The sequence below is a fragment of the Micromys minutus genome (assembly GCF_963924665.1).
Source record: "Micromys minutus genome assembly, chromosome: 2".
Lineage (NCBI taxonomy): Eukaryota > Metazoa > Chordata > Mammalia > Rodentia > Muridae > Micromys > Micromys minutus.
The window spans coordinates 16563397-16587452 of NC_137971.1; the positions used below are offsets into that span (position 1 = coordinate 16563397).

The window sequence follows — 24056 nt, forward strand, 5'->3', positions numbered from 1 at the left end:
TGGAAATGTCAACTCTTTGGACACTAGTTCAGTGGTTTTCAACCTTCCTAATGCTGCAACCCCATAATAAAGTTCTTCATGTTGTGGTGACCCCAACCATAAAATTATTTCACTGCTACTTCATAACTGTAATTTTGCCACTGTTATGAATCGTAATGTAAATATTTTATATGCAGTTGGTCTTAGGTGACCCCTGTGAAAGAGTCATTCAACCCCCCAAAGAGGTCACAACCCACAGGTTAAGAACCCCTGCTATGGCAAATGGTGGGACAGTGGAGACTGTATATACAACAGGGTGGCTGTTAGGGTCAGGGCAGAAGAGACCAGACAGCCAGAGAAGCTGTGATGTAGTCATTCTCTTCAACGTAGGAAAGCACAAGGGGCTTTGGGGTCTCAAAATGGGAAAACATTTTAGTTCCCTTCAATTTAATTTCTGCAATTCTTTGAGACTTCTGGATATGAGCCCTTTGTCTGAAGTACGAAAGGTGTCCTCACCCTCTGCAGGCTGTCTCTTAACTCCCCTGGGTTGCTTCCTTTGCTATACAAAAACCATATGTTTTCATGTGATCTCATCTGTTAGTTTCTAGACTGTTGGTGTTCTGTCTTAAAACTTTGTGTGGGTTCTGGTTTTGGGTTTTTGTTGTTGTTGTTCTGTTTTGTTTTCTGGGACTGGAGTGATAACTCAGCAGTGAAGAACATTTCTTGCTCTCCCAGAAGACCTGAGTTTGATTCCCAACACCCACATTAGGTGGCTCACAGGCCTTACATCTCCAGTTCCAGGAGGATTCAACATCTCTGGCTCCCACAGGCAAAACACACAGACATGCACATACCCATCTTCTTCCTCAGCAACACATCCATGCACATAGCTAAAAAGAATAAAAATATATTTTATTTTGAAGAACCACATAGTGCACAAGGGGTCATTTTTACAGAAAAGTAAAAACATTCACTTTCTTTTTTTAAAAAAAAATTATATGTATTGTTACTATAGTGTGTGTGTGTGTGTGTGTGTGTGTGTGTGTGTGTGTGTGTGTGTGCCAACTGTACATGTGAAGGGCAAAAGACAACTGTCAGGAGTCAGTTCTCTCCTTCTAGCTGGCTTCAGGGGACGGGACTCCCCCCCATCAGGCTTTTCCAGCAAGCACTTTAACCCTCCAAACCTGCTTGCCAGCTCTTCCGAGGTCTTGCCGATTCGTGCAGGTAATGGATCCTGATCCTGCCCAGGGAGAGGCTGGCTGGCACAGCACAGCTGTGTTCTGTTCAGTGGTAACTGGAGGCAGAAAGGCGCTCTGCAGCACCAGGTGACCTGGGTTGCAGTTCCTGGGAAAGTAAAGCCCAAAGCACTGTGCTGACTGCTTGTTGCTCTGAGCTGGGCTTCTCTCCCAGCAGTTCAAAAGGGAGGACTAGACTCCAAGCACAGGAGAGAATAAAATCATGCTGTTACTCAAGTTCATGATGACAATGATAAATAAAAATTTCAACACTCAGGCTTCTTTAATAACAGTGTATTTTTATGCCCTGCCCATGTCGAAAAGGGACACAGGTGCAGAAGAACATTAAAAAAACACAGCCGTAATAAGTCATAACCCACCAGAACTATAATAAAAGACATAGCACAAGAACTAGAAAAAAATAAGAGTGGAAGAAAACTTGTACCAGAAAACTTGCAATAAATACGGTTGAGGGCAGTCAAAGTAAGGAAGGAAATACAAGTAATTTACATAGTTTCCATTGTTGGATACAGAAATGAAAAAGAAAAGCACATCAATTAATAACAAGACATAAATAAACTTCAGGAGAATTGGTGTTGATCATTTTCATATACAGCACATGGACTGTAAAATTGATTTTAAAGTATTATACATTAAAGCTGCTTTTACAATTGCCTTTCATAATACATGTTTAGTATTTACACAGTAAACTTATTTATATATACTTATATATAAAAATATAAATCTTTATAAGGATCTGGCTTTACCTATAAAAACAGCTCAGGATGAACACAGCAGGCACGCACAAAAGATTTTGCTAACAGTTTGTTTGGCCAGAGGGTCCCGTTAGTAGACCCTCTGTCAATCAATGTCTCGATTGATCTGACATTCCTTTTAAGGTAGTGAAGTTTTGAATTTACCGTCTTGTTGCAACTCACTTTCTGACCCAGACATTAAACTCTGGAGTTAGCTCATGAGGAATCTTATACATTTGCATAACCTTGAGTGTTTGGATTAATTCTTCTGATGAGTTTTTTAAGAATTTCAGGTATCACGTTTTGACCATTTTTTTTTTTTTACTGCCTCCTTCAACTCCTCCCAGATCTATCCCTTCTCTAAGAATTGATTTTTAGAAGTCAGAGTATTCTGTCAGAAGGATTTAGTGTGATAGTGATCCACTCATATAGTACAGTATGGTGGTTAAAAAAAATTCTGGTCTTTGGGTTATGAATGAAAGGAGTCTGAATGCCTAATCTTTGAAGAACTGATGGTATCTATCGGTCTGTCCATCTGTTGGTCTGTCTGTCTGTCCATTTGTTCATCTGTCTGTCCACCCCTACCTACCTACCTACCTATCTACCTACCTATCTATCTATCTATCTATCTATCTATCTATCTATCTATCTATCTATCTACCCATCATTTATCTATCTTGAGACATAGTCCCTCTATGTAGCTCTGACTGTCATTCTTGACCTCAGTTGATCTGCATAAAGTCGAGACAGTAGGTCTTACTTTCCCAGGCTTTTGCAAGCACTGTGGTAGATAACATATACTAAGCCTGGGGGACAGCAACATCAATCACGGCTATGGTATCATTGCTCTGTTGTGCAATTGTGAATTTGACCTGAGGTCATGAGTATAAAGTATGGTTTAGCATGCATAGGTTTGGCAGAGGATTTCATCTCTACCAAGAAGAGGAAGAAGAGGAGGAGAAGGAGAAAAGGAGAAGAAAGGGGGAAGATGCCATCTACTCTTGGTGTTGAACTGTAAATGCTTTGGATCACTGAATCTCCTCCACAGCATCTCATGATGTCATTATCTAGTCCCTAAATTCTGCCTGGAATTATGCCCTAGAATAATTATGCCCTGGAATAATGTCCCTAGAAAGGGACATACTGGCATTCACCTTTCTGACTCTAACTCTGACTGCTTCCATTCCCTGATCCAGTGTTACCATTTGAAAGACAGAGAACAATGCACTCCCTGATGGTTTGAATATACCTGGCCATTGGGAAGTGGCACTCTTGGGCCTTGTTAATATGGCCTTATTAGAGAAAGTGTTTCACTGTGGGGGTGGACTTTGAGGTCTCCTATTCTCAAGCTCTGCCCAGTGTAGAAGACAGTCTCCTTCTGCTGCCTAGGGATCAGGATGTAGACCTCTTAGCTCTTCCAGCACCAACTCTGCCTACATGATGCCATGCTTCCCACCATCATGACAATGGACTGAACCTCTGGAACTGTAAGCCAGCCCCAATTAAAAGTTTGCCTTTAAATGAGTTGCCTTGGTCAAGGTGTCTCTTCCCAGCAATGAAACCCTAACTATGACACTCCTTCACCAGATCTTGAAGGATCAGGAAGGGCAGCTTTACCCAGAGCAGCAGACTGTCCCATATTGAAGGTCCCAGTAGTAAAAGGAGTGATGACAGTGATTTCATATCAGAAAACATCCATGGCCCTGGAGCCCTGTCTGATACAGAACCAAAGTTTTTGCCCCATGAATTCATTCTTGAATGTCATTCTGTCCTCAGAGCAGTTCACAATCAGTTGCAAGAGCTCCAGGACAGCTCCAATTGATTCCTTACCACCCCAACCTTAAGCATCACTGAAATCGACAAGGAAACCTATGGAGGACATGTAGGGCTGACCATCTGAATGCAACAGGGCACAGCAATGGTCCTCCCAATCGCTGGTGCAGGGGCACACACACATTGAGCCTCGCCCAGTACTACAGCAATATGTCTTTTAACAAGCTTTCCAGATGTCACATGCTGTTGGTGTGTGTGTGTGTGTGTGTGTGTGTGTGTGTGTGTGTGTGTGTGTGTATGCATGCCTGTGTGTTTGTGTTTGTGTAAAATCAAGCTTGGATCCACGTGTGAGAGAAAATATTTGGTATTTTTCTTTCTGGGTCTAATTGTTTAATATAATGAATTATATTAAAATATATACAAATCCCTACAGATTTGTAGGGAAAGTGATGATATAATTTCATTCCTTTTACCACTGACTTTATAGTATATGTGCTGTATTTCCTTTCATCTGTTGATGGACACACAGGCTGATTGTGCAGTTTGGCTGTGAATACTGCTGTAGGGAGCAAGGGCCTGAAGGTGACTCCATTGCACTAACTTGGATTCTTTTAGAGACATTCCTAGGCATGGTGCAGCCAGAACATACTGTAGTTCTAGTTTTGACTTTGTGAGGGCCTCCACACCGATTTCCACAGTGGATGGTCGAGTTTATGTTCCTACTTGCAGAATATGAGGGTTGCACTTCCATCCTTGTCGGCATTTATTGTTGTTATTTCCTTAATGATGGCCATTCAGATTAGAGTGTGAGGGAATCCCAGTGTACTTTTGATTGGCAGTTCTCTGGTGCTAAACACGTAGGATAGTTTCATATAATTAGCTACTTGTACTTCATCTTTCAAAACCTGTTCATTTCACTTGCGTGTGTTTTGTTATTTAATTTAAAAAACTCTTATATATTCTGGGTATTAGCACTCTGTTAAATATGCAGCTAGTAAAGACACCTCCTGTGCTATGGGTTGTTTCTTCAGTCATTTAATCATTAATTGTTGCTTCTCACCATACACTTTTATTGTGTTGAGGCCAATCTATGCTTTTATATATAGTAGTGTTTGTTTCATGAAATTGGGTGCAAAAGTGTTTGGTACATACATGTTTGCATTTGTTATAGCCTCTTAATGAACTATTTCCTTAATCAATATGAATTAAACTTATCTCTTCTGATTAATTTTGGTTTAAAGATGACTTTGTCAGATATTAGTATCTGAGTCCCATTGAAGAAAAAAAATGTTTAAAGGAATTGCATAGAAGAGGCTGAGAAATCCTATTTTAAATTTGAACAGGATTATAAACATATAGGAAATTATAATAAAATATGAAGAATTCATAGATTCACTTAAATACTCAAATATAAAAATGCTGCTTAGCTTTTCCCCCACTGTCTTTTGAAAGCAAATTTAAAGACATGATGATATAAAGCCTCATTATTCCAAAATACTTTAATGTATATATTCCTAAGATGAAGAATAGTCTATTGTTAAAATTAGGATATTGCCATTGATCTAGTACTGCCATTTTGTTGCACGTAGCTTTTGCTACTCTGCCTAAGCTCTAGGAACAGACCACTACCAGCCCCTGCCCCGACCCCCGAGAATATTGGATCTGAGAACGAAAAACACAGGCACACACTGTTGCTCATTTTCAACTTGCCTTTTTGGCACAATTGCTGGATGCTACTTATCTCCCACCTGGAGAATTGTGCCCTTTTCAACACCATGAAACAACTGGTGTATACATTTTAAACCCTGCCTTTAAGCACAGAAACTTAGAGTTTCTCTATTTTTGCCACCCAGGGCTGGGTCTGTGGGTGTCAGAGTGGCTGAGTGAGGTGACACTATTCAGAGCAGAGGCCAGATGTTTTATTTATTTATCTTTTGATCTGCAATGCAATGGACCATGTTCCCAGGAGATGCTGGCACCACTATGGTACTCACTATCCCTATTCTAACTCCCATGACTTTAGGATCAGTGACACTAGAAGTCAGGAGGTTTTTGTCTCCATTGCAAGACATTTTGCCTGAGTCTTACTCTAGAATTTAGAAGTGAAAATTAAGAACAAATGAAGGGAAGCTTTGACCAGTACAGACATCGTTTAGCTCTGGCATGGAAGAACTAAGCAGTTAAGCTGAGTCTAGGAAAAACAGTGAGATTTTAGAAGGATGATGCCAACAGAATTACCAAGAGGGGTGCAGCTATTCTAGACAACCTTGCAGTCACACCCTTTTCTAAGGCATCCCCTGAAACCCGTAGTGGTACCACTACCCTCCCCAGACCTTCAGGAGAGGTCTGCTGGGCTCCTACCCCATCTGACTCCAGGGAAGTAGGCTTTTCTGACTCCTTTGAGAACATGCTCCTTGGGTTTTGTTCTAGTGACCTATGGAATGACAAGTTCTAGTGCCTATTACTACACCAAAGTGATGTCTGAGCTGTTTCTACATACCCCATCAGACTCTGGAGTCTCCTTCCAGACCATCAGCAGCATGGCAGACTTCTGGGATGTGAGTAACTCCAGCGCATTTACCCTACCTCACTCCCCACATCATACCCCCATCCTCCATCCTCCCCACCCCTAGTTTTTCCTCTTAATGGTCTGAGACAGAGGGCAGAGTCGAGGGAGGTCGGTCTATAACCAGGAAAAATTAAAGGATAAAGGTGAATTAACAGATTGGGCAGAGTGTGGGTAGAGGTTGGAGAGAGATGAGGGTATCTAATGGGGTTTACCAGCAGGAGCCAGACAAGCATTTGAGTAAGAATGGAAGCTGAAATCTCAAAATACAATATTTTAAACTGTATTTTGGAAAAGTCAGGAAGGTCAAATGTGGGGGGTCCAAAAATAGAGGCTAGAGGCAAATTGAGGGCCCAGGGAACGAGGGCAAAGATCGTGCATTAGGGTCAGCAGGAGGCTGGACCAGACCCAACCCAGCTGCTGGTCCAGTTTGCTCAGGGCCCACTCCTGGACAGTTTGTACTGGACAAAGTGGTACAACAACCAGAGCCTGGGGCGTGGCTCCCACTCTTTCATCTACTATGAGAACCTGCTACTGGGGGTCCCGAGGTTGCGGCAGCTGCGGGTACGCAACGATTCCTGTGTGGTTCATGAAGACTTCCGGGAGGACATTTTGAACTGTTATGATGTCTACTCTCCGGACAAAGAAGATCAGCTCCCCTTCGGACCGCTCAACGGCACAGCGTGAGTGAGTCCCTGCAGAAAGCACAGGGCCACCCCCTTTGAGCTTGCCTGTCACTCCAGGTTGTGGAAAACACTTCTACTGAACTTAGAAAAACCTTAAGGGTGGGCACCTCAGGAGACCTGGGGACCTCTCTCTAAGTGTCAACAATGGCTCGTTGATGGCACACTTCGGTGTGTGTCATTCAGGTGTAGATAGGGCAGATTAGCAGAAGAGACACTGCCTCTGGCCTTGTTCCCATACACAAGGTAACAGTTCCATCATTTTTTGAGGGCAGAGTCCCTCGGACGGGGGAGTGTCCATGAGAGAAGTCCACGGTTGGAGAGTTTGACTCCTGGGACTTGAGGGAGAGTTTGACTCCTGGGACTCAAGGGATGGGAAATGGATGAAGAGGGTAGACAGGATAGGGGAGAAGAAGGTGTAGGCAGGAAAAAAAAATCGGGGAAGGACTGATGGGGGCGCTAGAACAAAGAATCCTGGGGCAGAACCATAGGAACTAGAAAGATCCTGTCTGGATTTATGGCCCAAGTGTTTCCTTCACATAAATACACAGCCTGGCACCAAGAGTGCATTCACATAGTGAAAAACAAACTTAGGTTTGAGTTTCAGGACTATCACCAAATGGTCGACTGTCTTGGAACTCTCCAATCTTCATTTCCTCTGCTGCTAAATATGGACAGTGTTTTCCCTCTCTTCCCAAATGAGATTTAGTAAGAAATAAAATGACACATGTAATATTATATGTGATATTATGTGCATTCTATGTGATATCACCTTTAGGGTGTATATGATATGTTTCTCCCAAAATTATGATTGGACCACATATAATATATGCACACACATACTATATAGCACAGTAAATATCTATAGATACTCAATTCACATGGAACTGTAAAGCCAGGCAATTCATAATTGCCTTACAGGGTGAGCATTTAGCATGGTTCTGACCTCTTTGCTCAAATGGCCTTTTTCCTTCTGGCAGGTGGACATACCATTCACAGAGTGAGCTAGGGGGCTCCTCCCACTGGGGCAGTCTCACAAGCTACAGTGGAGGTGGTTACTACTTAGATCTTCCAGGATCCCGACAAGCCAGTGCAGAGGCCCTCCAAGGACTCCAGGAGGGACTGTGGCTAGACAGGGGCACTCGGGTGGTCTTTATCGACTTCTCTGTCTACAATGCCAACATCAATCTTTTCTGTATTCTGAGGTAAGCACCCTTTCCACACTGTACTCTCTGACCATGGTTCCTGGCTCATCTGATGTGCTTGAGATCTTTCCCTACCAGGTACCCTATGCAGGGTGTGAGGAAGCAGGGAAGCAGCAGGAGCTGTCTCAGCCTGGTCTTCACTAGCCTTCTCACCTTCCTCACAGACTGGTGGCAGAGTTCCCAGCCACAGGAGGGACCATCCCGTCCTGGCAGATCCGCACGGTTAAGCTGATCCGCTACGTGAATAACTGGGACTTCTTCATTGTGGGCTGTGAAGTCATCTTCTGTGTCTTCATCTTCTACTATGTGGTGGAGGAAATCCTGGAAATCCACAAGCATCGGCTTCACTACCTCAGCGGTGTCTGGAACATTGTGGACCTGGTGGTTATCTTGGTGAGGGACGTGGGATACACTGGAGGGTGGGGAGACTGCTTTGATAGGGGGTCTAAGTTCTTCCTTTTGGAGGCTGAAGCCCCCCCTTTGACTTACTACAAGCACTGTGCCAAGTCTCCCAGAGAGAAAGGTTGATGCCTCCTGGCTCAGACCTTGGGAAATCTTGCTTTATACACCTTTCTTTCTCACCTGTGAATGGGCCCTCCTTTTTCCTTCAGTATCAGAATAGATATGAACCTATTCTAAGCCTCTTCTGCGTTTTGTTTTCTGACCTGACCTCTTGAGAACCCTGCCATTCTCCTCTCTGTCTGAATACTCTGTTCCTTTCATTGTTATCTCCTTCTACTAACAAGATACATTCATTTTGCTGTTTAATTTTTACATGTATTTGTGTGAAGGCATGTGTGTGTGCACTTGTGCACCTGTGCACGTGCAACACTGTGCTTACGGAGGTCAGAGGACACCTTCGGGAGTTGGTTCTCTCTCTCTACCACGTGGGTACCAGAGAGAGATCTAACAAATCCAGGTGGCCAGGCTTGGCAGCAAGGATCTTTACCTGCTGAGCCATTTTGCTGGCCCATACATGTATTTTTTTTTTCCACAAAGGCTTAGGAGTGGTAGAGATGGGGCAGGTATCATGTTCTTTACCACCTCCATATTGCCAGTGGCCCCAAAACCTTCTTTTGGGTTTTCAGACATGAGGGTGGCTCCCTGGTTATCTGTTCTGGACCTCAGCTAGTGAACACCCAACAGATTATTTCTCCTGCCCTGGCTTTCCTCTGGGAGCTCATCTCTGAACATCCCTTAAGATCCCCTTGACTTCTCTGACCCTCTCCATGACTCCCCCGTGGCAGCTCTCCATCGTGGCTGTGGGGTTCCACATATTCCGAACCCTGGAAGTGAACCGACTGATGGGAAAGCTCCTGCAGCAGCCGGACACGTACGCAGACTTTGAGTTCCTGGCCTTCTGGCAGACTCAGTACAATAACATGAACGCGGTCAACCTTTTCTTTGCTTGGATCAAGGTACCCGGGCCTTGTCTCCCAGCTCTGCCCTCAAGGCTCTCCCCATACGTGGATCTCTTTTCCCCACTCCATTTGTTACCGCCCGTGGCTTCCATCCATTCCTGGAGCATTCTATGCTTTTCACCGTTTTCCCTTCACTTGTTTCACCATGGCCCTTGCAGATATTCAAGTACATCAGCTTCAACAAGACCATGACCCAGCTCTCTTCCACCCTGGCTCGCTGTGCCAAGGACATCCTGGGCTTTGCCATCATGTTCTTCATTGTCTTCTTCGCTTATGCCCAGCTTGGATACCTGCTTTTCGGGACCCAAGTGGAAAATTTTAGCACTTTCGTCAAGTGCATGTGTGTGTCCTGCCCCCACCCTTGGGTCCCTCACCCTCCAGCTCCCAGGGTGGGTGTTGACCTTGGGGAAGAAGGGAAGGTGTATGGGCCAGTCAGTGCTTAAAAGTATCTAAAGTTTGGGTGTGCTCTCAATTTTTCCATCTGCTGTGTCTATTTTGTTGGGTGTGTTGTATGAGGTTGATGATGGGTCTGTTGTGTGTATTGTATAAGGTACAATGAGGGGTCCATTTATGGTTAGAAAAGTGGGGTGGGGTATGGATTGGGACAAATGTTGGCTAGGGTCTGGGTGAAGCCCAGGTCTGGTGTTTCAGTTTCACTCAGTTCCGGATAATCCTTGGGGATTTTGACTACAATGCAATCAACAATGCCAACCGAATCCTGGGCCCCGTGTACTTCGTCACCTATGTCTTCTTCGTCTTCTTCGTGCTCCTGGTGAGGGTCCCTCTGTGGGCTGACGTCATAGAGGGTCTTCAAGGTGGGGTTTTGACCCCACGTGTCTCCCATTTAGAATTATAACTAGTTTCTCAGAGAATAGGGGAAAGTACATATGTGTGGTATTTTGGCTTTTCTCAGAGCTGGTTAATGGAGCAGTGATACCAGCTGGCCAGGCGGTGTGTATACAGGAAATTTCACAGTCTTTAAGGAAAACCAACTCCTCATCTTCCAAGGATAGGAAGGGGAGGGTGCCTTATGAGGAGAAGTAGAGACCTCTGGAGGCTCCTTTCCTCTGGGGAGTTCCTAAGGGCTTGCACTGCCAACATTTGGTGGTAATTCTCTCTTCTTGTCAACTGGGAAATATCAGGGGTTCATTTCTTTTTAATTTTTAAGATTTTTTTTTTATTTTATGTGTATGTGTTTTGCTTACATGTATGTACAGGCACCATGTGTGTACCTGGCAACTGCAAAGGTCAGAAGAGGGAGTTGGATCCCCCAGATCTGGAGCCACAGATGGTTGTGAGCAATGGTGTGGGTACTGGGAACTGAACTCTGGTCATATGCAAGAGCAACAAGTGCTCTTAAGTGCCAACTTATCTCTCCAAGGCCCCCGAGTCTGATTTTTATTATCAGAAGGTGTCCTTATTTGGTTAACTGAAGGAGACAAAGGCATGGAATTGGGGTTGATGTAAAGAAGAGAACACATTTGTATCTTCACATTGAAAAACTAATAACTTCAGTGATGGGTGGGCCCTTTAATAGGTTAGGTCCATGGCCACATGCTGTCATAGCTTAATGTTTAGAAAGGTTACGGTAGTGTCTGGGAATGAGAATCCTCAGGCCAACGAGCAAACATGGTCTGTCCCTAACAGATACACACCCAAAGGACTTTCAGGCTCTTGAGAGGCAGGTATGGGTGGACTTGACTACTGAGGTTGGAAGCATATGTGTGGGACTTGTGGTAGGAGGGCTTAGTGCTTTTAGTGGGTTTGAATATGAAAACCTAGGTCACAAGCAGGGCATGGTGGCGTACCCTCCCAGCAGGGGAGGCTGAGGCAGGTTGATCTCTGTGAGTCTGAGGCCAGTCTGAGGATAGTTGAGGATATATAGAAAGATCCTGTGTCAAAAAACAAAAGCAACCATGTCCCTACTTTATCCTTTAGAACATGTTCCTGGCCATCATCAATGACACATACTCGGAGGTCAAGGAGGAGCTGGCTGGCCAGAAGGAGCAGTTGCAGCTTTCTGACCTCCTGAAGCAGGTGACTACACAGTCTCCGCATGGCACCTGGGTTTGGTTCTAAGGAGCTGTGTCATGGTGGACTGTTCTTGATTGGTGCAGACGCCTGTGCTCTTGAATGCCTTTGACTTGTACCGGGGGCTTGAGATCTTCAGCTGGAAGTGGGGGGGGCAATGGTGCCAAGAACCCTGTTGGCACTTCTGCCTGCTTCCTCTCCCTTTCAGAGCTACAACAAGACCCTACAGAGGCTGCACCTGAGGAAAGAGAGGATTTCGGGCGTGCAGAAGGGCCTGAAGGGTGGGAAACAGAAGATCCAGTTTGAAGATTTCACCAACACGCTGAAGGAGTGAGCAAATGGAGATCAAATCTTCTTTGAAATTGGTCTAAAAGTTTGTGATCCTCAACCTTGCTGATAAGCCTTGGTCTATGGACCTGTGATCTTGGCGTAGGGACTCCTGATTTTCAGAAGTCTCCTTGTTTTACAGATCTCTGACCATAGTCTATACAAACTGTGGGCCTTGTTGAACAACTCTTACACTTACAACAAACAGTATAATTATCCTATTATTATAAATATTGGGTAGCCAAAATATTGGGTAAATATATAGTGAGGACCATCTGTGGACCTGTCATGAATAGGGAGTGACATAATTAAATGAGACAAAATTCTTTGTCTCCTAGAAGCCCAAAGGCATGTACGCAAAATAAGCCAAGACACAGACTAAGTTCAAGAACACAAGTGAGTTGAAGAGAGAGGCATGGTCCAAAGAGAGTTATCAGTCCTTTTTGAGATTAAAGGAAGGCTTCCAGGAAGAGGTGTTGACTGGAAAGGGGTTTGAAGAATACCTAGCTTAGAGGTGGACAAGCAGAGGAAGACCACTGTGATAACTGATCATTGTCAAGCTATCAAGTGAAGGTATAGGAGGTATAGAAGGAATTGACAGGGCCATGCTGGGAAAGGCCTTGAACATCCCCACTAGATCCCAGGAACAGGATTTTTAATGGGTCTTTAAAGCAGGGAATCTTGGAATGTGTACTTTGCGTTACATTTTACTCGTTTTAAGCTGGGTCTCACTTTAGTACCGAGGTTCACCTCAAACCTGATTAGATTCTTCCTCTACCCTCAGTTTCTCATAGACGTCCTCCACCATGCTCAGGTATTATTAACTCAAAATGTTGATTAGTCTCTTTATGGAGAATAAATTTCAGGTGTGGGGAATGACAAGAGCGCCTAGAGCCATGGTGGCAGCAGCTGGTTATCCAGGGACAAAGAAATAGAATAATCTCTGTGTCCTAACCTAGCCAGTAAGAGCCTGAACAGGAAGGATAAATGAAAGAACTTGTTGGACAGTAGAATCACAAGACCCTGAAGGTCCTGGCTTTTCTATGTGATCCTCTTCTTTTCCAGAAAGCAACACTCAGAGACCCAGACGAGAGTCTGGGGAAGGGGCTGGGAGGTCACGTTTCAGTGGTTACAGTTGCTTCAACTCCTTGTTCTTCTTAGACTGGGACCCGAGGAACATGAGATCTCTGAGCTCACAACTGCCTTCACCAGGTTTGATCGGGATGGAGATCGCATCCTGGATGAGAAGGAGCAGGAACAGATGCAAAAAGGGCTTGAAGAGGAGAGGGTAAGCAGGACTGTTTGGTGGGGAAGAAGTACACATCACTCACGTGTCCTCCCTGCCACCACACCCAAGCCAAATCCAAGGTGAATGTCCTCCCACGAATGAGTGAGAAAGAACTCTCTAGAATAATGGTTCTCAAACTGCTGCACATTAAATATTCAGGAGAGCGTTTAAACACCCTCATTCTCAGTCCCCATGTCCTAGATCAATCAGATCAGAAAGCTCCAGGTGATAGGGCTAACACATTAGAACTTTCTAAAATTTCTAAGGTGATTCCAGCATGCAGTCAAGGTTCAGAGCCATTGCTTTGCAAAGAGGGACCAGTTCCCGAGATAATCCTTGATAATCCTCTATGAGGATTTGTTTTCTTGGCATTTTGACAACGATCCTACTGTGCCTGTTCCATCCCTGTTAAGTGGAGGTCAGAAAATTCAAGGGCAGTGTTACCAGACATAAGGAGGATGAACAGAAGCCCAAGCCTGGGAGTGCAATCCACAGAAGAGGCTGGATCAAAAGCAGGTGACTCTGCAGACCCATCGTCTCCCCTCTAACATCTGACTTCCCAATCAGGTGACCCTTAGTGCTGAGATTGAGAACCTAGGACAGCCTGTTGGATACAGCCCACCAGATCAACTGGGCACAGAGGCTGCCAGAGGAGGAAGCTGGGTTTCTGGAGAAGAATTCAACATGTATGTGGAGGCATGGGCCCAGGGATGGCTGGCTATGACATCTTTTGAGACTCTTTCCAAAGTTTCCAGTTCCCTTTGGGTCCAGTGGGAGGGGGTTTCTGTTCCCCTCTGACCCTCCCTGTAAACTTGAGTCTTGCCTTCCTCACTCCCACCCAGCCAAACACCATCGTGGTGCCTCTAATACAATACCCCTGTGCACACCCAGACCCCACTTCCGCTTCCTTGGTCTCTCTCAAATCCTAATCAGGCTCACAAGGAGAGTTCTGCAGCTTCAGCGTGTTCTAGAAGGAGTTGTGTCCCAGGTTGATGCTGTGAGCTCAAAGCTGAAGATGCTGGAAAGGAAAAGGGAGCTGGCTCCCTCCCCAGGAATGGCAAGTGCCCTCCAGTTGGGTCTTCTGGGTTCTTTACAGCTGGAATCTATCTTATTTTCTAGACAGTTAGGAGGGATGTTCTAGAAAGACCTGGGAGTGATGCCCACACTGGTCATTTCCCCATGGAGGTAGGGGTGGAGGACAGGTCCAGAAGTTACTTATGTCAGCCTATAGATTACCTTGACCTTTTAGGAGGGTCTTTTGAGTTGTTATAATTAGCTGTGAAACTATGAAAGAATAGACTGCTTATCAACATCTGAAGTTTATTTTTCACAGTTTGGGAGGCTGAGAGGTCTCCCATATCAAGCTAGTAGCAGATTCGGGATCTGGTAAAAGCCAGTTTCTTGCTTCATGGACCATTTAGCTGATGTATTCTCGTGTTGTGGGAGGAAAAGGGAACATTAATCCCATTTATAAGGGCTCCACACTCACAACCTTATCAACCCTCAAGAGCTTCACTTCTTAGTACTGTCACATAGGGGATTTGGATATCAGCAGAAGACTTTGGGGAGACACAAACGTCAGTCTATAGCAATCTAGGTTCTTTGTTACTAAGTTTCAGAGAAAAAGAAATTCTCCTTTGAACGAGCTATTCCTTTTTCTTCCAACAGGAGGAGCCAGCTGTTTGGGAGAACCAATATAATCCATCCTAGGTGTCCCTTCAGTTCCTTTGGAAGTTCAGGGTGGGCAGAAGGACTAAAGCAACAGACAGCAAGTTTCTCTCTCTCTGCCTTCCCATAAGCCTCTTCTCTACCCACCCACCCCTACACCTCTAGGGTAGCATGTCTCGAGAGAGCTGCTAAAGGGTTCCACCCTGTATCTGACCTTTTAAGCCAAGGTTTTTGTGTGTAGCTGGGCAGCATGCTTAGGCTTGTCCCCTGGTGTTTCTATATCTAGTTGCACAACTCTGTAAAGTAGCATTTCCACCTTGGCCTCTCCCTGGGCATTTACTTCTGCTATCATGATTGACATCAATAATTAATAAGAAAAAGCAGGAGACAGCAATGACTCTCATGAGGATCTCAGACAGCCATGATTAGTCAAAAGGTAGAAGTCCATAGAGCAAAGAGTAGGCAATGCATATGTCTTCCTACATCCCAGTAACTCTTACCCTTCCCCAGTGTGTGTCATGGCATCTGCCATTGGCATGCATAGCTGTGTGTGGGGGGGAGGGTCTTCTCTTTCCCAAGGAGTTTCCCTGTAAAAAAGAAAAGGAAGCTGTAGAAGAAAGAAGATTCTTGTGTGGTGAGATTTCAACAGAGGAGTAAGAGTGATCCTCTCCAGGGTGAAGTCAATGAAGGCTCTTCTGGAGTACCTGCCTTCTGATTCTGATTTCCACTGAATACCTGGAACCAAGAGGACTTCAAGCCGGGAATCAAGCAGAGATGGTGTCAGGACTTATTGATCTTTGAACTAATATGTGGTGGTCTCTGGCTCTGTTCATCATAGGATAATGTGAGGTTCCAAGGTGACTGTCAATAAAACTCTTTAGAAAACCAGGTCTTTGCATTTCCTTCTGGGGTTATTGAGAGAAGACAGAAGGATAAGAATATAAGACATTCATATATCCTCTCTGGAATGTACAGCGTGGGAGTCATGTCAGCGTCAGGGGGCTTGGTTCTCCCAGGATCTTGATATAGGAAGTCCTGGCTCATAGGAATGTTCGAAATGGTAGATACTATGATTATGCTATAGAAAAAGAGTGGAGACAAGGCACCTAAGAGAATCAGTCTTCAGAGAGGAGATAGGTTAGGAAGGCTTAGTGGGTATGGACAGCTGGTGTGTGTGTGTGTGTGTGTGTGTGTGTGTGTGTGTGTGTGTGTGAAAGTATGGGAGTTCGTGTAAGTGTGTGTGTGCACTCGAGTGTGTAAGCATGAAAGCACAAGTGGCTGGAGGATAACCAAGACTAAGTCAAACTCTTACACCAAGATTTTGGATGCTCAGGAGCCTGCATCCTGAAAACTCTTACACATCTCTTTCCCCCTCCCAGTGACTTTCATTCCCTCACAGTCTACACCTTCATTGGTCTCAGTACATTTTTCTCATTCGTTCCTGTCACTCCCGCCTGTTCTCACCCCCAAAGCATTCTATAAACCTATGAGATTTGTGCAACCACTAAGTACAAATCAACAGAACCTTTGAGTCAACAACGTTGGAAGCTTCCTTCAAGAAAGATCCTTTCAATGAAATATTAGGGGCTAGCTTGCACTTCAAGAGGTATGAGTCAGAGAGTTGATATTAGTCCAAGACCTATGGGAAAGTAAGGGAGAGAACATTTAGGATCAAGAATCAAGGCCGAAATCTTGTGGAAGACAGCCTTCAAAAGCATGGAATCCCTGAACAATTCTTTGGTGAACAAAACATGTCAGGGTCCTGGTGTCTGGGGAGGAGGTCACCTCTCTCTCTAATAACTTCAGCTGACACGCTATGGGTCCACTCTAGGGCCACAACCCAAAGCATGAGGTGCCTGGTACAAGGGACAGTTCTAGAGTGTGGCTGCAGAGACGAACACACTGCTAACACCAGGTCCTGGGATCTCAGCAACCGGCTAATTCGCCATAGTCTTAGCTTCAGTTTCGGCTTCATGCTTGGACTTTGATAAAAGGTCATTATTTGAAGAGTGACTAGGAAAGCTGCGAGCAAGCGGCAGGGCGGGGCACCCGCGGGGCGCACGCGCAGATGCTCCTAGAACCGGAAGCAGCCTTGGGTCGGGCATGGCGGCGGCTGCGGAGGGCGTCCCGGCGACGCGACGGGAGGAGCCGTCTCGAGGTACTACCAGGAATGGATGGAGATGCGGGGGGTGGTGGCGAGGCTGAGTCCGGATGCGGGAACCGGTGTACCTGTCTGCCGCGTCAGGGCACTGAGCTGAAAGTCTAGCTCCTGAGCAAGGGAACAGTGTTGGGTTTCAGGTGGGCGGGTGCGAGGGGAGGTTGTTGGGATGATGGCAGGAGGAGAACGAAGGTGGCGGGAACACCAGTCCGGAGGGACATAGGAACAGTCCCCTTCGGCTGGATTAGGTCTGGGTGTAGGACATTCCCTCCTCAACCCCCACCCCCGCCTTGCCAGATGATGCTGCGGTGGAGACGGCTGAGGAAGCAAAGGAGCCTGCCGAAGCTGACATCAATGAACTTTGCCGGGACATGTTCTCCAAAATGGCCACATATTTGACTGGGGAACTGACAGGTGAGACGCAGTCCCTTCTGGCAGATCCCGGTTGTGTAATTGCATTTGGCTTTGCAGAAACCTGAGAAGTGCTTCGGCAGCCTCTTGTCAGTCAGTGGTTGAATGCTAGGAAAGGAGCCGCCCCCTACCCACCCTGCTTCTTCCCCTAGGGAAGCACACCAACCGCTTTTGAAACACAAATCTGCAGGCTTCTTGTAATAAGGACTAACAACTAGGGTTCCACACTATTAGTCAAGAAGTGCCTCTCCGGGGGAAGGTGTAATTTAAGCACAATTGTGAAGGAAATGGAAAATGGGGAAAAGGTTCACTTAGTAGAAGAGCTGGAATAAGCAAGCATTTGGTTAGACCAGGTTAGTCTGAAGACTTGGTGACCCACTCTTGGGACGCAGTTAGATTTTAGTTCAGTGTCCCTGCACCTGTGTCTGAGGTAGAGTTAGAGAGGAGGGGCTGGACCTTGTGGGGGTGTCATAAGAACTTACATCGTTTCACTGCTCCGAGAAAAAAATTACACTTTGTGTGTGCAGAGGTTGTGTGTGTGTGTATAAGGTTTACAACAACTTGTGAGATCTGGTTCTCCTACACCGTGCAGGTCACTAGGACCACACTCTAGATCTGTAGGCTTGGTAGCAAGTGCCTTCTCACAGGCCCTACCCCCAGGAATTTTTCTGTGAGCTCAATTTGTGAACCAGGATATATGAGGAAAGGCTTAGTAGAGAAGTTGGGGGGTTGCAAGTCACCAATTTCTCAGCCTGATTGTTCTTTTATTTTTGAGCAAGGGAGACTTAAAACTAGTAGAGTCCCTGAGAAGGGGACTGGTTTTCTTGTGCGTTTATTATAGAAACTCTTGTGTTACTCCGCCCATACACATTCCTTTGCTGGCTTCCAAGTATGTGGTCCTTGTTTTAGAGAGAGATTGTTATTTGATAGCCCCGAGAACACATGTGGAGGAGAGAGACCAGGGACAGAGGAGCAGTTGTCCAGAAAGTATTGGGAATCTGAGGCAAAGCGAAGATAAGAATGGAACAGAGGGTTTGGGAGAGAGCCCATTACAGACGTAGACTTTATCCGGAATTGAGCAGGCTAAGATACTTGTTAGGTTTTAAGTGCGGGTAGGACCGACAACCAAAATAGGGAAGCTAACAAGAGGAACCGTGTTTCTGTGGGAAACTCAGCTCTGGTTCAGCCGTTTGTAGCCATTACTGAGACACCCAGGTGGATACCTGGTACATTTGTGTCCAGAGCTGAGACTGGTATTTGCACAGGAGGAACCTGCATGGTGGTATGGGTGGAGACTACAGAGAAAGACTGCTAAGGAACGGCTTATAGGTGGACCTCTTCTGGACCCAGATTGACATCTCGGGAAATGGAGCGGTTCATTTTAAATAGTTGGGGATTGAACCCAGGGCTTTGTATAGGCAAAGCGATTGCTTTGCCCAGTGAACTCCATTTGCAGCCCCCAATAATTTCTTTTTAGATAATTACTTAAAATTCTAAAGTTTCTAGGTGGTTACCAGACAAAGTTAAGCCAGTGTTATTTCTCCACTCTTGTCCTGCTTATCTGTACAAACACATTTTGAAAAGAGAAACTGTAATTTACTAATCGGGCACGTATGCAGTGTGTAGTTAATGCGTGGAACTGGAAGACAGCTTTGGGGAGTCAGTTCTCTCCTCTCACCCTATGGGTTCTGGGGATTGATTGTACAACCATGACGACCTGAATTCTGGGCAGGTAGAGGTAGGAGGATTCCTGGAACTTGTTGGCCAATCTAGGTAAATTGGTAAAGTCCACTTTCAATGAGAAATCTTCTCTGAAAAAAATAAGGTAGATAGCAGTTGAGAAAGACCCTTTGACCTCTAGTCTGCACACATCTTCATGTGCACACACACATACTAGTTAATACTATACACACACACACACATATCTACATACAGGGTTTATATCTCTAGTTAGTGCTATATATTATGATGAGATGCTCCAAATTACATTATATATATTTAATCTTTTTGAGGCAGGGTTTCTTTGTGTAGCCCTGGCTGTTGAGGAACTCACTCTGTAGACCAGGCTGGCTTCAAACTCACTGAGATCCACTTGCTTTTGCCTCTTGGGTGCTGGGATTAAAGTTGTGTGCTGTCACTGCTTGGCTTTTTTTTTTTTTTTTTTTTTTCCATACTACAGAAATACCAAGATGATTTCACCTCCTTTTCTAAGAAATGAGTTTACCGTTTTCTTTTCTAACCATGACACAAACTCTTTCTAAACCTTGCTTAGTTGAGTTTGCTGATTGCTGCCTCAGTTTCTACTCAGACATTCAGGGCGTAGGCTAAGTATAAATCTCATAGATTGAAAGCAGCCTGCTCTTCGACATTTCCTGGGGTCCTTCCTTGAGCTTCTGCATTCCCTTCCTAAACTCCTTTGACCTGAAATTCTGAATTCCAGTAACTGCAGACAAACTAAAAGTCTCCTCTCTTCTGTTTGTTTTAAAGCCACCAGTGAAGACTACAAACTCCTGGAAAATATGAATAAACTAACAAGCTTGAAGTATCTTGAAATGAAAGATATTGCTATAAACATCAGCAGAAACCTGAAGGACTTAAACCAGAAATGTGAGTACTCAGATGCATCTCTCCGCAGGCACTGCTGGTCTTTCCTGTTCTTTAGTGCTTGGAGCCCAAGAGCAGGGCACAGGGTCTCGCTGCCTCCAGGGAGCTCATGTTGCAGAAAGTATGAGCTAGGGGAATTTATCCCATCCTGACAGTGGGTTATTTCTGCTTCTAAACCTTGCTCTTAGTCCGTATATTCCTAAGAGAGTGGACAGAGGAGAGTCTAGTGAATTTGATTTAACAATGAAATCCACAAAGGACTATTTTATAAGCCCCAAATCTACAAAGTGAAAATGCTGTTTTAAGGCCAGGTGTGGCAGCATGGGTTTTTAATCTCAGCACTCAGGAGACAGAGGCAGGTGGATATCTATGAGTTTGAGGCTGGCCTGGTCTACAAAATGGGTTTCAGAACAGCTAGGGCAAGACACAGTGAAACCCTGTCTTGAAAAATAAAAAAAAAAAAAAAAAGAGAGAGAGAGAGGGAGAGAGAAATAAAGAAAGAAAAAGGAAGAAAGAAGGAAAGAAAATGGGAAAGAAAATGCTAATTTAGAGTGGCCTTTGACACTAGGACATCCTGTGCATGGCCCAGATGCAGACTCAGTAGCAGAAGGATTGCTTAAGGAATAAGATCTTTGCTGGGAAGGAAAACCAGAAGAGGAAATGACTTGCTTTGCCTGGGTCACTAATGTATCCCATAAACCAGCTGTGTCTTCCCAGGGCGATCGTCTGCCATCTGCCCAGGTCTTCGTTAGGCTTAGAAGAAACTCTAGCTGGCTAACTTTCTTCTCTTTCTCTACATTTGCTGACCGTATTTGGACATGCGGTCTGTGTTTCAAGATGCTGAACTGCAGCCATATCTGGATCAGATCAACATGATTGAGGAGCAGGTGGCAGCTCTGGAGCAAGCAGCCTACAAGCTGGATGCTTACTCAAAAAAACTGGGTAATCATTTTTACCGTACCTGATCATTTACGGGTTGTTTTATAAATGTTTTGCCATTATGTATGTTTGTGTACCACGAGAGTGTGCAATGCTTGTAGAGGTTAGAAGGGGGTGTTGGATCCCCTGTGGGTCTGAGCTGTCATGTGAGTGCTGGGCATTGAACCTGGGCCCTCTGGAAGAACATCGAGTGCTTTTAACCATTGAGCAGTCTCTCTAGCCCCTTTGTTTGATTTGATGAAGAACACTTAGCTAAATATGGTGACGCACATCTCTAAGCCCAGTACTCTTGAAGCTGATGAAGGAGGACTATAAATTTGTATTCAGGTCAGGTTATACAATGAACATATCTCAAAAAACCAAAACCAAATAAAACTTGAGGAATTAAATATGTACTAAATAGTATTTTTCTGTAGTTGCTGATTTAAAAGCAATCTTCTGAGTGATTTGCATATATTGTATACTTTATTTCCTACGAGGTGATTTTTGTTTTGTTTTTTTTTTTTTTGATTTTTCGAGACAGGTTTCTCTGTGTATCCCCGGCTATCCTGGAACTGACTGTGTAGACCAGGCTGGGCTCAAATTCACAGATAAACCACCTGCTTCTGTATTCCTAGCACTGAGATTTAAAGCCCTTCATCGATATGCCAGACAACTTTCAACATTTTTTTAAAAATTCCCACTCTAGGGACGGTAACTGTGCTTTAATAGGCAAAATAACTTGTTTAATGATACAAAGATGGTAAACACATGTAAGAGCCGTAGGCCAACTATCTTTACAGGGCCGAGCTCTTTGCTATGGTTGAACACGGTGAATGATGAAGCATCACTTTTCTCTAAAGTGCTCTTAGTGTTGTTTGCCGGCTCTGGCTGTAATCTCCTTGATGAGACACGATGAATGTATTCTTTCCTAGAAGCTTTTACAGGTTCTTTTATTTTTACTATTGTTCCTGGTTGGCTGCTTTGAGAGTGGTTTGCAAGTCGCCAGTTAGCAGGGTAGTAGCCAACAGTCAGTTTCACTATTTACAGTGACATCTGTGAACCTCACCATGTAGAGGGCATCACACCAAGGGCTTTTTTTTAAGGCCAAAAAAAAAAAAAAAAAAAGACTTGGGAGGCAGAGGCAGGAAGACCAGGAGTTCAAGATTAGCCAGCTCATGAAAATTTGTTACCAAATAAATAAATATAAATAAATAAATAAATCATAGCACTAGTCTTACTTGATGACATTTTAAACCTCTTTAGGTTTTTGTATCTTTCCAAGCTGCTTTCCTGAAGTGAGAGATAACAATAAGAACTTAAGGGGCTGGAGAGATGGCTCAGCGGTTAAGAGCAGTAACTGCCCTTCCAGGGGTCCTGAGTTCAATTCCCAGCAACCACATGGTGGCGCACAACCATCTGTAATGGGATCTGATGCCCTCTTCTGGTGTGTCTGAAATGAGTGATAGTGTACTCACATACATAAAATAAATAAATCTTGAAAAGAGAGAGAAAGTGAATAATGATATAGAAAGACCAGGAATGCAGCTCAGTTATTGGGAGTACCTACTTGCCATTCGTGGTGTCCTAGGATTAAGAACCCAAATCCTAATCACCAGGACACTAAGGATGCCAAGTCCTGCATGCCTGTAATTCCAGCACTGAGGATGTAAAAGCAGGAAAATTAGAAGGCCAGGTCATTCTTGGCTGCAGAGTGAATTTGAAGTTTGTTGAGACCTATGTAGGCTTCATGGACGTGGGGTAGGGGTAGGGAGAAGAGAGGTGAGAAGGACATAAAAACAGAAACATATTTATACTTCTCGAGTGTTTGGTCTGCTTCAAGAAGCTACCTGGGATTGTTCTGGAAGGTTAGCTTCTAAAATGCAGTAAGGCTGTCAGTGGATCCTGGGACATTCTGTCTGAGCTACCTGAACCTGTGCTATTGATACAATTAGAACTTTGTGTGGTCTGGGCTCCAGTCAGTGTTTATGTTTGACCCCTTGAAGTTTTGCAGATCTGTGATCTCTGTATTTGTGCAGATGATGAGGTTGAAGCTGCTACCTTAAGAATATAATGGCTATGTTTGACCTTGCTTGAAAAGTAATGAAAAGATATCTTTGTGAATGCTAGCGTTTAACAATACAATTCCTGTTCTTCCCCAAACAGAAGCCAAGTACAAGAAGTTGGAGAAGCGGTGAAAATCGTGTTCTTGTGGCTCAAGTGTTTTTTAATATGGAAGTTGTTTTATAACCACTAAGTCCTGAGGCTGATGAATCATCACAGTTCCTCAGAAGAAAACTGCTGGTTAATCCCAAGACCATGCGATACTGGATGAACTGGAGGGCTGTGACTGCTCTGGAGTCTCCTCTGAGGCGGTACCTCTCAGAAACTCACACCCAGAACTCCTCACTGTTTACTTGAATGCTTCATCATCCATCCAAGATGGAGACTCTAGAGTTAAGGGCATACCTGGGCTTGCCAGTAGAGTCCAGCGAGGGAACCTACTTCCCTGGTATTGGGCAATTAGCACCTTATTTTCTAAAATGGCTGTTTTGTTTGTTTTGTTTTCTACTGATAATATAATGTATTGTTAACAAGATTCTAAATTAAAAAGGAAAGCAAAACAAATGTGGGTTTATTTTTTGTTTGTTTTGTTTTGTTTTTTTGCAATTTATACTATCTATGTGGTGGTAATTTGCCTTTCAATAACACTGCAAATAACAGAAAGTCCTAAAACAATTTCAAGCCAAGTCTTAAAGACTGAGCAGAAGAAGTGAAGGGGGCATTTTAATAACTTAGCATATGAGAGTTCCCTCCACCTGACTCTTCCTCTAATCAGGGACTGATCCTCGGCCTTGACTATGCAAGGGCTTTACCAGGTAGCTATTTCCCTGGCCCTTTCACCTTTGATTCTGAAGCTAGGGCTCCAATGCCCTCAACCTGTGGGTCAATAACTTGCATATCAAATTATAATTCTTAACAGTATCAGAATTACAGTAATGAAGTAGCAATGAAATAATTATATGGTTGAGGG

The 24056-nt window shown here is 44.5% G+C and overlaps 2 protein-coding genes across 2 annotated transcripts in view; both read left to right on the plus strand.

Moving 5' to 3' along the window:
- The window catches only part of PKD2L1 (polycystin 2 like 1, transient receptor potential cation channel), a gene marked incomplete at both ends in the record, with an annotated part of 33684 nt that extends 18711 nt beyond the window's left edge, over positions 1–14973 (plus strand). Inside the window, 13 exons of the mRNA XM_080911565.1 lie at positions 6173–6300; positions 6738–6991; positions 7972–8196; positions 8361–8589; positions 9444–9614; positions 9776–9957; positions 10269–10389; positions 11556–11654; positions 11857–11978; positions 13137–13263; positions 13831–13949; positions 14197–14320; positions 14932–14973. Coding sequence (XP_080767691.1) covers positions 6173–6300; positions 6738–6991; positions 7972–8196; positions 8361–8589; positions 9444–9614; positions 9776–9957; positions 10269–10389; positions 11556–11654; positions 11857–11978; positions 13137–13263; positions 13831–13949; positions 14197–14320; positions 14932–14973 — 1943 coding nt within the window. The remainder of the gene's footprint in view (positions 1–6172; positions 6301–6737; positions 6992–7971; positions 8197–8360; positions 8590–9443; positions 9615–9775; positions 9958–10268; positions 10390–11555; positions 11655–11856; positions 11979–13136; positions 13264–13830; positions 13950–14196; positions 14321–14931) is intronic.
- Positions 14974–17006: 2033 nt separating this feature from the next.
- BLOC1S2 (biogenesis of lysosomal organelles complex 1 subunit 2) lies at positions 17007–23615 on the plus strand. The gene is made up of 5 exons (XM_080911090.1): positions 17007–17089; positions 17387–17503; positions 19988–20107; positions 20942–21046; positions 23189–23615. The coding sequence occupies exons 1-5, from the start codon at positions 17035–17037 to the stop codon at positions 23218–23220; spliced, it is 429 nt and encodes a 142-aa protein (XP_080767216.1). The 5' UTR covers positions 17007–17034; the 3' UTR covers positions 23221–23615.
- The last annotated feature ends 441 nt before the right edge of the window (positions 23616–24056 follow it).